At 52.6% G+C, this 13,351-nt stretch overlaps 1 protein-coding gene across 3 annotated transcripts in view; it reads left to right on the top strand.

The window, feature by feature from the left end:
- Positions 1-357: 357 nt before the first annotated feature.
- The window catches only part of TOX2 (TOX high mobility group box family member 2), a 107,041-nt gene continuing 94,047 nt past the window's right edge, over positions 358-13,351 (top strand). For 2 of the 3 annotated variants that reach the window (XM_053926880.1, XM_053926881.2), the window contains exon 1: positions 358-512. In XM_053926880.1, coding sequence (XP_053782855.1) covers positions 414-512 — 99 coding nt within the window. In that variant the 5' untranslated portion in view covers positions 358-413. Of the gene's footprint in view, positions 513-1,645; positions 1,780-13,351 lie in introns of those variants that run through there. The other variant, XM_045195012.3, reaches the window with a different exon arrangement.

Genomic DNA, 13,351 nt, shown 5'->3' with positions numbered 1-13,351 from the left:
GGGCTCATTGTCGCCCTAAATGTTTAGGTCAAGGAGTGTCCCACTTCTGGGGAGGGGTGTCGTACTGGCTTCTCCCTCCTCTCACCCTTGGTGACGAAAGGCGGGACAGGAAAGGGTCTCCTGGACAGGCGCACGACCCTCCCGGACTCCCAGGGGCGGACAGCCTGGCCCGGGACCCAGAGACGACCCGGCCCGAAGGAGGGGCCTCCCCCTCTGGGCCCCGGCCCCGGGACCGAGGCTGCGCCCGGGGCCGGAACAATAGCGCGCGAGGGCGGGGCGGGGGCGGGGGCGGGGCGCTCCGCCGGGCACCGCCCCCGGCCCGCCCCCCGCGCTCGCACACCGGCTCTCACACCGACTCCCACCCGCCGCCCGCCCAGGCACTGCCCGCGGGAGCCGCCGCCGCCGCGCCCGCCATGGACGTCCGCCTGTACCCCTCGGCGCCCGCGGTGGGCGCGCGGCCCGGGGCCGAGCCGGCTGGCCTGGCGCACCTGGACTATTACCACTGCGGCAAGGTAGGCGGGGGCCGGGGTGGGGGCCTAGGCGGGCGGGGCCGGCCCGCGCCTTCGGACCCCGCGCGGAGGCCAGAGCGTCCTGGGCTTGGAGCACAGGCAGGAGTGACCTGGTGGCGCAGGACGCCGGCACTCTCGGGGCACGCGGGGGGAGATGCCGGCGGTGCCCGAGCTCGGGGACACGCACGCCTCAGCTCCGCCGACGGGCACATGCCACTCACACAGACCTCGCCGTTATCCTCCGGCCCTGAGTTGTTCGCATCATAGACAGAAGTCACCCCGACAGTCACTCACACGAGGTCGCAGTGACACACGCACCCACGTCCCCCTGACAGCCTCACATCCATTCACAAGCTGACCCACTGCCACGCACCTACTCACACTGTCTTATCGTCCCACACAACTCGTCGTGACAGTCCCTTATACACAATGACACGCAGGCACTCGCCCACGTACCCCGTCACACCGCCGCATGCAAGTCACCCACTCACACACCACTGTGCCACACACCCTGTTCCAAGTCCCCATCCGCTGTCACACCCAGTCACAACTGGGGGCAGCCACACAAAGAAGTCGCTCTGACAGTCACACGCTCGCACTCGAAATGACTCACATAGGCGCCCACTGCCACACACAGCCACCCACGGACGGCGAACCTCAGACACCCCGATCACTCTGACGGCCGCACGGGCACTCGCGGTCACCCAGGGGCAGCCACAGCCCCCGCACCGCCCCTCCCCCAGCTGGGTCATCCACACTCGTGCGTCGGCTTTAACTTCTCAGGCGGCGCGGCTCACTAATTGGGCCGTTTACTAATTGGCCGTCACTGCCCGGCTGGGCCTCGGATTTCGAGTTGGCAATGGCCAATCCAGGCTTGTTGCTCCGGGCCGGGCTGCAGTGACGGACGCCGCCTTCCCTCTCCCAGAGCGCCATTCTCGCCCGCAGCCAGGTCCCCGCTGCGCTGCGCGGGTCGCGACAGAAGCTCGCGTGCCTGGAACCCCGGCCAGGAGGCGTCCGACTCCAGCTCCCCACGCCGAGCGGAGCCGGGACGGTTAGGTGCACCTGCCCTGCGCCTCTCTTCCTTCGGCCTAGAGGGAACTTTCAAACTTAGTTAGGAGAGAGACTGTCCGCGTGTCCGCCGGTCGGTGCGTCCGTCCCGGGCCGCCTGGAGCGGAGAGCGGCTTTTCGTCACTCGGAGCCCGGATTGAACGGCGCGCGTGGGCTTCCCCGCGGCCCTGGCGCAGACGCGCGGGCTCGGTGGCGCTGCCTGGTGAGTGCGCGTCCGGTGGTTGGATCGGCTGCCATCCCAGGGTCTCGACCTCACCCCGCCCCGTTGGCTTTTCGTCGTGCCCCTTGCAGTGGGGGTGCGGAAAGGGGCGTCCCCGCACAAAACGCTGGGCTTCCGGGGCTGGGCCTCTGAGTTCGTCCTCAGGCCCTGGGGAGGGATCCTGGAGTAGCCTCTGCAAAGCCCTCCACAGTTTTCCCCGGGCAAGGCGTGGGCTTTGGGGCTACGGGGCCTGGGCAGCGTGGGGGCGGTGGTGGGCTGCAAGTGAGGTCTCTCAGAGGGTGGGGATGATTATCTTTTGTTCCGTGACCCGCAAAGTTAGAAGCCAAAGAGGGGGATGGTGCATGTCCTCGAGAGAAGGCTGGTTCCCTGGCTGTTTCCAGTCTGGTGGAGGGAAAATTGATTAAAAGTAGCAAGTGGAGTCTTCAGGGAGGAAAAGACGGCTAGATGTGGGGGCAGCTGGTCTGTCTTTTGCCCTTGTTTTTGTTATTTTTTTAAAATATGAAGTTGGCAAGGCTCCAGCCTCTGGCTTGGGGACATAGCTGGGCATTGGGAATTTGTGCCTCAAAGTCTGGGTGGATGGGTTCCCTTAGTCCAGGGAGTGCTCTTTCTGGGGTGGTGTTTCTGTACACCTCTCTTGAGTGGGGCAGTCCCAGATGGGGGCCTTTGGGCGGTGGCACTCGGCCAAGGGCCCTGCCTTATTCCGATGCTCTGTAAAGCTCTGACTCAGCACCAAGAGTCAGTGAAAAACCCCGGGCCAGGAAGAACAGGCACAGGGAATGAGAAACTGGTGCTTTTGGTTTCTGTCTGTGACCCAGAACCTCTGACTGTCCTAGAGCTGGGAGTATGTCCAGGTAGAGGAGGGTGGTCGCCTGAAGATGATTGAAAGAAAGGTCTGACCTTGCACTTGGGTGTGAGATAAGCTTTTCAATCCTTCCGGCTTGCGGCATGGTGAGACAGAGTCACGGCTCAGCCAGGGGTGGGTCAGAGGCCTGCTGGAAGCGGACTGAAGGGGAGAGCGCCCTTTAATAGTGGCGGTTGGGAGATGGGGCACGTTATGACCAGAAGCTGATGATGAGGAACTGGGGAGGAAGGTTGCCAGGCTCCAGCCTGCAGCTGGTCACTATCGGAAATGGAGGGGAAACCAAGGTGCAGCTGTGACCACACTTAAGGCCTGGAGGCTGGGCTGTAGAGCCAGGACATAGCCTGCACACTGGGGGCTGGGTCTCCGGAGTCCAGTCAACAGGCTTGTCCCCGCAGAGACCCAGGCCTGAGAAACACAAGGACAAGCATTAGCCCAAGTGATGAGGGACAACCACTGTGCAGTTGACCTGGAAGGGCCCTTGGCGACCGTTCCCTTGGTGACTGTCCCCTTAGCGATCCCCTCCACAGAGATTCCAGCCTCTTTAAAGCGAAGTCATGAGCAGTGGCTGTCCTTTTGGTGTCTTTTGTTTGAGAAAACACACAATGGCAAGAAGCTGCTATGGTTTCATTTCTGCTTTGAAATAGATGTGTGTTTTATCAATCATAGTAACATTAGCATGCATCTGAAAAATAGCTTACCAGAGATGAGGCAGGCACAGGACTTATTTCATGTAACAGCAGTGCGTGATGAGCGCTGGTGCTCGTGGCCCTGTGGCCCCAGGACCTGCGGCACCATGCTGGGAACCATGGATCCCCTCCTTCACCCCTGCTTCACAGAAGGGGAAACTGAGTCATGGAGTGGGGTCCTCAGAGGCTACATAGGAAGCAAGGAACAGAGCCGAGGCCTGAACCCGTTTCTTGACACTCCTCTGGGCTCCTCACAAGTCTCCGTTGTGGTCTGGGGGGGGGGGGGGGCTGTGACACCCTTCCTAGGGTAACTGCGAGTACCCTCCACTCAGATTTTGGCAGGGCACTTTACCACACTGGGACATTACCTGGGGCTTCCTGCTCCACTCTGGCAGCCTCGTGTGAACTGGCCATTGGTCTGGGCAAACCCAGGTTCAGATCGCCATTTGGGGCTTTGGGAACCCAGGGCATATGATTCCTTAGCTCCTTTTTTATTGGGATATGATTTACGTACAATAAAATGCACATTTTAAATGCAGAGTGGTTTTGATGGTAACCGCCATCCCATTCCAGATATAGAGATATTTCCATCCCCCTAGAAAGTTCCCTCATGCTCCTTTCTAGTCAATACCCATTTCTCCCCCTCTAGAGGAAACTGCTTATCTGATTTCTATTGTCAAGCTTTGTGCAAGTTCACTTTAAGTGTACTAAGTGTATTTAAGTTTTAGAACTTCATATGCAGAATATATATTTTCGTCTGCTTCTTTTTGCTCAACACAGTGGCTTTTAGATTCATTGTGTTGTGTATATGCAGTTTGTTCCGTTTTGTTGCTAAGTCATATGACACTGTACGATATAGCACAATTGGTTTATCTATTCACTTGCTGATAGATGTTAGGTTTGTTTCCAGACTGGAGCTATTATAAATAAGCTGCAGTCGACATTCCTATACAAGTCTTTTGTGGGTGGGACAAATAATTTAATGTCTCTGAACCTCAGGGTCCTCTTTAAGACAGCACTGCCTACTTCGGAGGTTTAGGAGTGTTAATTGAGGTGAGGTAGGCTAGGATAGTTCCTGGAACATACCAGCTATGAACAGAATGATCACATCAACCACCTGGAACCTCTCCTGGTAAGAGGCTTAGCATCTCTGTGTTTCAAGCATCCTTCATCACTGGTCCAAACACCCTTCAAGGCCAAGCTGGGTATCAGTTTCTCCGTGCAGTGCTCCAAGGCCAGCCACCTTCTTTCTTCCTCCAGGCTACACCCAAACTGGTACTGCATGGGATTTGGCATGTTCCACCATCCGTCAATCAATCAACAGTTATTGAGCATCTCTTTGTGCTGGGTATCCGACGCCACAGCAGTGAACAAAAGTGACTCCAAATGCTGCCCTCTGGAGCTTGCATATGAGTATGGGAGTCATCAGTATATGGGCAAAATTTATGGTATTGTGACCAATGGCGATACAACTATGGAGAAATGAAGCCGGGAAGAGGGTTATTAGGGGTGCCAAGGCCAGGCGCCGGTTTGCAGTTTTAAGTGGGGAGCTTGGGGAAGGCCTTGTGGTCTAGACCAGTGGTTCTCAAATTTCTTTACACATTAAGAATTATCTGACAAGATTTTAAAAACAGATCCCTGGGCTCCGCCCCCAGAAATTCTGATTCAGTTGGACTGAGGCCCTGAGAGCTCATATGTTTAATGAGCTCCCGGCGGATGCCGCTGTGGGTCCAGCAACCACACAGTGTGTGGCAGTGGTTTGGTTGTTTGTGTACAGGTTTTGTGGGCTCCCAGCAGGCAGGAAGCATGCCCAGCTCCTGGCACAGTGCCTGATCCGTAATTACTCAGGAGGTATGTGCCGGAGCGTGAATGACTCAACTCTGTACCCACCCACACAGCTCTGGACACAGCACCTTGTACCTGGCTGGGATTTAGACGAGCTTGGTTATGAATGATTGGAGTCTCCTTGTGATGGAAATCCATGAAGTAGGAACTGCTGTGCCCACCTCTCCTGCTGGGCGAGGTCCCCACAGCTCCTTTCTGCAGGGCACAGATGGGTGTGGGTGGATCCTGGGGAAAGAGCTCTGGGCCAGGTGAGCTCTGAGCTGAGAGGGTTGGTCCCACGTTGCTCTGGAAGGATGCCCGCACCTCTGTCAGGGACTTCTTTTTGCCTTCCATCTAAATGTTTTCCTTATACGCCCTCCCCCAACCTGTCCTGAAGGATCCTCTAGGACCCCACTTTGTACCTTACCAGTCTCAGGAGGGCAACCCAGGCCTGGCACTGCTGCCCCCAGTCTAGTGAGTGAACTTGAGCATGGGAGTGGCCTTCTTTGAGCAAATCAGTGACCAGGAGCCTAGTGAGATGGGGAGCTGTGGTATGGAAATACAAGGCAATGAGGCTGGGCATTTCCTTTATAACTGTAGAGTGTTGTGCACCCAGCAAGGAAGAGGATGATGCTTCTTTTTTTTTTTTTAATCCTTACCCAAGGACATCTTTTCATTGCTTTTTTTAGATAAAGAGAAAGGGAAAGAGAGAAACATCCACACGAGAGAGAGGCATTGATTGGTTGCCTCCCGTACAGGGGGATTGTATGCACCCAGACCAGGGATCGAACCCACAACCTAGGTATGTGCCCTGGCTGGGAATCAAACCCGCAACCCTTCGGTTATGGGACAATGCTCCAACTAACTGAGCCACACCAGCCAGGGAAAGGATGCTGCTTTTCGAGGAGATGGACCCTCACAGGGCAGTCACCCCTGTCGCTACCTTCACTTTTGTATTCCCAGAGCTGCTCTGGCACATAGCTGCTCAATAAATGCAGTATGGGGCAAGCGTAGGTTTACCGCCATTCATAGGGAAAAAAATACAATGATTAATAGATAACAGTACAAGGATAAACTCTGTGGTTTGCATACTCACCACTGTAAACCTACATTTGCCCCACCCTGTATTTACTGAGCGAATGAAGTCAGGGTGGCCTGTTGTACCCTGTGGCTTGAGGAGCTTAGCAACTGCTTGGCTGTTATAGTCTGAAAGCCCTGTGGTGAGCACATCGATCCCACGGCAGGGCAGGGGCCAGGTGTTTTTTTGGCTGACAGATCACTCCTAGAGGGCCATCCCTTACAGAGAAGGTGCGGGACAGAGCCCAGCACAGGGAGCAGCCAGTCAGTTGGGGAGAGCAGATTTGAGTCTATCCTGGGGCACCCAGGACAAGGCCCCGTGCTACCTGCTTGTCCCAAGGACTCCCCTACAGTGTGACTGTCAGCTCTCTGTGATTCTGTAGGGCCACCTGTTTGCTTCTCCGATTTACTGGAACTGGTCTCAGGATATGAAGGTGGTGTGGAGTGTGGAACCCGGCATACCTGGCTTGGAGTGCTGCCTTACCATCCTCAGCACAAGCGAGTTAATAACTTCTCTGTGCTTTAGTCTCCGCTTCTGCAGAATGGGCACATCAACCCCGCTCCCTACTGCCCCCCCATGGGGTGGCCTGCCAGGAGGGTTGGAAATCAGGCATATACAGCACTGAGCCCCAGGTGAAAGGTGTTCATTTCTATTTACAAAGAGCAGCATGAGTGAAAGGTAAAATATGAGGGGAACCCAGTTTCAGCTGGGGGTGCTGGAGGACTGGCCATCCCCACGGTGCCTGGAGGTCTTTCCAATATCAGGTGCTTCCATGCCTTGGGCTCTGGATCGGATTTTCCTGAGCCTCTGATTTGGACTGTTCAGGATTATGAATTGACAGGGAGCTGCTCATTTCCTCTGCGACTTTCTGTTTCCTTCTTGAGTCTGTGTGGGAGGGGAGGTGGGTTTAGGCAGAGGAGAAGGCTGGTGCACAGCACAGCTGCACCATTCACCAGCGTGGGCTGGTGACCTTGTGCACCTCGTTTAACTGCTCCAGGTCTCAGTGGCCTTATCTGTGCAAGGGGACCTCGTGCCTTTGTCATATTGTTACTAGGAAGCTCAGACTAAAGTACTAGATATGAAAGTTCCCTTTAATTTAGAATAGTGTTTCCCAGCCCTGACCCATTGACAGGTTAGACGTGATCATTCCTTGCTGTGGCAGTTGTCATGTGCATTAGAGGATGTTTTGCAGTATCCCTGGTCTTTACCAACCAGACTACCAGTAGCAGCCCCTCTGTGGTCATGAAAGCCAAAAATGTCTCCAGACTTTGTGAAGTATTCCCTGGGGGAGAAAATCGCCCCTGTTTGAGAACCACGGAACTAGCAAGGGTAGTACGGGCAAACTAGGCAGTGGTGGTGAAGACAGTGGCAAACCTTTAGAGTCCCTGCCTTTCCGTCCCATATTTTAGTTCTGTGTCTCCCTGTCAGTAAATCCTGTGTCCATGCAGTTGACAGGCATCCTGTTCATGTGGAAAAACCTACATAGTGATTTCTCAGCATGGTTTGGGCGCGGTGGTAAAAACATATGGTAAGTAATTATTAAATTAATGAGTCACGGTAAACCGTAATTTTATATCTCAGTGAAAATGTGTTGTATAATGCTGGATAATAAATTCTGATCAATTGTCCTGAAGCTTAAACTCGCTACTGTATAATTGTGATTTCTGGTGCCTGCTAGTGTGAGCAACAAAGTTGCAGTTTCTCCATATGTAATTACTGTTTACTGCTGGTTTACAGACGTTCAGCAGGTTTTTAGTGAGTGCCCGTTGTGCGCTGGCCAGGGTTTCAGCCCTGTCCCAAAGGCTCAGGGACTCAGTGGGAAACTGGCCTTCACTGGATGAGAAAGACTGTGGATCTGTAATATGTTGACTCAAAATGTAATTCAGAATTAAATATATAATCATCTGGGGAAGTGACAGCGCCAGGCTGTGATGTGGCTTCACTCGGCAGAGTCTTGTAGGAAGTTCTGGGCGGCTGCATGGGGGCAGGTGGCGAGTGGAGGGAGGGCATTCAAGGTAGAAGAGGGAGCGGCTGTTCCAAGGGGGCTTGGAGGGTGGTTTCAGGCTCCTATCAGCCTAGGGTGGGGAGGCCTGCCTGCCCGGGAGCAGGAACACCTGCAGAGATCATCAGAAGGAGTGTCGCAGACCAGCCTGTTGGGCGTTAAGTAGTGGAGTGACTTGGAGCCCGAAGGGTAGTGGAGAGTAGGGGGCGTTTCCTGGTGCTGTATTCACACCCGTGTCAGCAACGGCATCTCGGACTTCTTCTGATGGGAAGGTTTCCTGACTTGTGTTTGATTTTCCCCAGTAGCCAGGGATGCTCTGCTTCTCAACGTTGAGTGTGACAGAATCAGCCGGAGGGCAGTTCAAACACATTGCCCGGGGCTACCCTCAGAGCGTGTGCTCTGCTAACAAGTCAGCCATGCCGGTGCTGCTGGTCTGGGACGCGCACTTACACAACACAGCTCTAGCTCCATTATGGGAGGGTTTTCCCTCCTTGGCCTGGAACCATAGGGATGTACTGCTGGCTTGGGGCATGGTGCTCTGGCTGGGACATGGTCAGGTGTCCTAGAGAGTCCTGCCTTCTTCAGGCCCCCTGTAAGTCATGGGGGAGTCTCCTTCACCTTGGAGAGACTCTTACCTTGGGTTGCCTGGACACAGACTCAGCTGGAGAGTGGCCTGTGGGAGGTTTCTTTGGGGGGATGTTCTCAGGTGGTTGACCACAAAGGGGGTGAGGGGTACATAACTGGGCAGAGGGAGGTGCTGGCCTGGAGTACAGTTACTGAGGAAAGCATCTCCCAGGGAGCTCTGGACCTGGGCTGGCTCTTCAGAGGTGTCCAGGGGACTGCCCATGCCTTTGATTCTTGCACTGCCCAGTCATTGGCTGCGGTAGTTCCCTGTGGCAGGGGGCAGTTCCTAGTGGAGGCTAGAGCTGTGAGCCCAGTGACTGATACTCCCAGCACTTGGGGGACGAATCTGTAGAAAGGGGCACACCACCATGTCCACTTCAGGGAGATGCATCCGGGGGAGAAAACTTATCTTCCTCTTGTTCCCACGACAAGGCCAGCATGGCTTGTAGCGATGGTGAGTCACTCGCTGAAGGTTCTTCTTTATCTCGTGATATGAGTGAGAGCTGCAGGTAATTGCTTCTTAGGTCCAAGAGGAGTGAAGAAATGTCAGAATTAATGGAATTTTCTGAGGCCTAAGGAGATTCTCCTGCACATTCCTCGGTAGGACTTGAGAGTTCTTGGTCTGTAATGTCACAGTTTCCTGTGTGGTGGGGAGGACTCCAGACTGATCTCTGAGGAGCTTCTGGAACATGCCCCATGGAGTCACCTCTGGGCAGGGGACCATGCGTTTCTCTTGGAGTCCTGTCATGTTCTTCAAAAAGAGGCCCTGTGCCCTGCCCTCACTTTGATGTGGGTCAGTGTCCATGGCTGTGCTCTTCACCGTCTCTGAGCTCCCAGGAAGCTCAGAGTCAAAAGAGGTCACTTGCAGCCACAACGTAGGATATCATGGCATGTCTCTTGCTCCTTAACTCTCTCCCAATTTTATTTCACTCTTCTATCATTTCCCCCCTTTATCTTGAGTACCCCTGTTTTTTATTTTAAAAATTATTTTGTGTTCTCTGTAAGATATACAGAAATATATTAGACTATAAAGGAGAAAAGTGGGGATCTAGAAGAGAGGAGAGGTAAAAAGTATGTGCTCTATCCGCCATCTTGAACAAAAAGTCCCCTCTAATAGATTTTTATTTTTAAAATGTTCTCTTTTAGCCCTGGCTGGTATGGCTCAGTGGATTGAGTGCTGGCCTGCAAACCAAAGGGTCACCAGTTCCATTTCCAGTCAGGGCATATGTCTGGATTGCAGGCCAGGTCCCCAGTAGGGGGCACATGAGAGGCAACCACACATTGATGTTCCTCTCCCTGTCTTTCTTCCTCCCTTCCCCTCTCTCTAAAAATAAATAAATAAAATCTTAAAAAAAAAATAACATGTTCTATTTTATGGAGAAAAGTGAGGTAAAAATAAGCACAAATTATTCTCTGAGCTCTTACCCTATCCAGATACATTCACTCATATCATCTCATTAAGTCTTCATAAGAACCATGCTAGGCACACGTGTCCCCATTTTGTAGGTGAGATACAAACAGGTCAAGTTACAAAAGATGGCAGAGGAGCGGGTCGGCATGGTTGGGCTTGGACAGTGCTCTCTCTGCTCCTCTATCCTGCAGCATCCACCTGCAGGTACCAGGAGCCCCACCCTCTGCAGGAGTGGAAGGGTGGGGTCAGCTTGACCTTGTTTTTACTGTTAATGCATTGGCTCTTTTGGGGGCGATGGGGGCTCCCAGCTGGGCCTCCTGCCTTGGTTTTCAACTTCAATAATAGAATGCCTTCACATCGTAGCTAATTAATGCGTGCTTATCTCAAAGTAGGGCCTAATTTGCACAAATGATTCAGACACTTGTTGGAAATGAATCCAACTCAGTAGCATCGCTCAGGATCAACCTCATGCATAAATTCTGTTGCTTCATTGTGCTGTATTTTGACTTGAACTGAACTTGATAATGTGGAAGATGGACCCTGGGCCTTTTGTTGCTTATTTGTTCTGCAAATATTTATTGAGTGCCTATTAGGGGCTACCTACAGTCTTTTAAAAAGGTCCCTCCACCCCACCCCCACGGTTTTTCTGTTCTATAAGACCACTTGAGCTCTAAGTTGATTTTTATGCAAAACTAGGTAGTGGATTCAGATGTGACTTTTGAGTTCAGTGGAAGGGCCTGGATTCCTGTTCTGGCAGGTACGAGCTCTGTGACTTTGGACCTGTCACTCAACCTCCCTGAGCCCCTGTTTTCTCACATAACCTACACTTGCATCTCAGATTGTGGCGAGGCCTCTGGGAGACCGAGTGAGTCATCCCCTCCCTCCTTCCTGCTGCGAGGTGCTCTTCTGGTCCTCTAGGCCCCTCGTAGGACAGGGCGTGCAGGCTCCCTCCCAGTTTTTAAATGTCTTTCATAAGCAATAGGATCTAAGGAGCTTTCCAGTTCCGAACAGGTGTAGTGGTTCTGGTCGGGAAGGTCTCTTTTCTCTCCCATATCAGGTCCCCTTTGTCTCATTGCAGCTCCCACGGGGACTCTTTAAGCTTCCATTAAACTTTCAGGCTCACAAGACTCACACAGGTGACACTTGGTACCTGTCTCCTAGAAGGGACAGGAATTACAACCTGCCAGCAGAGCACACGATCTGTCCCTCTGTCTCCGCAGAATGCTCCTGTTTGCCAGCTCCCCCAACCCCACCCCAGGCTTTAGTTCAAGTGCAAGGGAATGAGACTCATAGAGGGTGAGTTTGAAAGCCACCCTGGCTTAGAAGCCTTATTCCCCAAAGAACTTATACCGCTGGTCAGTTTCATACTCTTCGCTTCAAAGGTCCCTGCAAGGGGCATGTCAGTTTCAAGGGTCAATGTACTCAGGGAAATGTAAGGCATGGCTTCTTTATCAGATATTTATAATTTATTTATAGTTTCTTCCAGTCTAGATGCAACCAGGGGTCATTTTTACTGTGAGTGGAGTTGCCTAGGAACATAGTTAACATCCTAACTTCTTCAGGTTTCCAGGGGAAATATGCTTGACGGTTAACAAAGGTGAAATTCTCATGCACAAGGGAAAAGGGTTTGGTTAACTTTACCCATATTCACTTTCTATTTCCCCTGAGGGGTGGTTTTGGAGGAAAGAATGAATCCCACAGTATGTTTTGTGGGATAGTCCGTGTTTCTGTACCTTCTCTGATTGATCTGTATAAGACACATACACTCTGGCCAAGAATGTGCCTTGGAATCAAGAGATATACCAATGCCTGGTCTCCAATCCTGGCTTCTCAATTTGTTAAGGGTTCTTTCATTTATTCATTCATTCGTTCGGCCATCCAAAGAACACTCACTGCCTGCTGTCTGCAGGGCTTTGTGGGAGACGCCAGGCACAAACAGGTGATTAAGACCACATCCTTGCCCTTGAGGAGCCACTGTCTTAAGAGAGAGACAGGCAAAAGCAAACAATTCCAAATGGGTGTGGGACCACCAGGCCAGGCCGCAGGTAGTCAGGGAAGTCTTCTCAGAGGAGGAGACACCAGGCCTGTGTTCGAAGGTGAATTTGCCCCATAAAGAAGGTAAAGAAGAGCATTGCAGGTAGAAGGAACAGCATGTGCAAAGGCAGAGGGAGAGATGACAGTGTGAAGTGATGAGGCTGGAGAGAGGAGCACACGCATTTGGAAATATACTGTGTATCCCTGGACCTCAATTTCCTCATCTACAAAATGGGATGAACAGTGCTTACCTGTTTGTGAAATTAAATGAGATAATAATGCATGTTTAAGCCCCTGGGATAGTTCATTTTAATCTTTCGAAATCTGTATGTGGATACCTAAGAGCCAGATTTTGATTTCATTTTTATTTTTTTAGCCCTCACCCAAAGACATGCTTATTGATTTTAGAGAGAGAGGGGAAGGGGGGGAAAAGAGAGTGAGAAAGAAACATCGATTGATTGCCTCTCATACACCCCAACGAGGGACCAAACCTGCAACCTAGGCGTGTGCCCTCACTGGGAATCGAACCCATGACCGTTTGGTTTATGGGACGATGCTCCAACCAAATGAGCCACAGTGGCCAGAGCCAGGCCTTGATTTTAAATGGACGAGAAAAAAAAATACTGAAGGGCCTGGCCTCCCTCCCACCTGTCAGTGGGAGCACTTCTCCTTGCGGCACTTCCATCAGCTGCCTCGCCTCTCCCGGCTGGAGCACTAGTGTCTGCACACTGTCCTGGGTTCTGTTTTTCCGTATCCATGATGCGCATAATTGTGTTTCCCTGTTTTCCTAATGGCGCGACATTACCTGTACGCCACTACCCTGGTGAGGCGCTCTCCGGGACAATTTTCTATCTGCAGGTAGCCACACATCTGTCGGATGCCCTGTCAACATGGCCTGTCGTCTGCTGCTTTGTCTTGTTCCTCTAAAAGGTGGTCACTTCCCGTGTACCAGCTGCGGGTGCTTAGCTCCGGGGGACATTTACTATGCAGCAACCACGGGTCACACATCAGCAGGAGCCAAGGGGCCGTCCCG

The sequence above is a fragment of the Desmodus rotundus genome, chromosome 6 (assembly GCF_022682495.2).
Source record: "Desmodus rotundus isolate HL8 chromosome 6, HLdesRot8A.1, whole genome shotgun sequence".
In the NCBI taxonomy this organism is placed as follows: Eukaryota; Metazoa; Chordata; class Mammalia; order Chiroptera; family Phyllostomidae; genus Desmodus; species Desmodus rotundus.
This window is presented reverse-complemented; position numbering and strand designations above follow the sequence as displayed.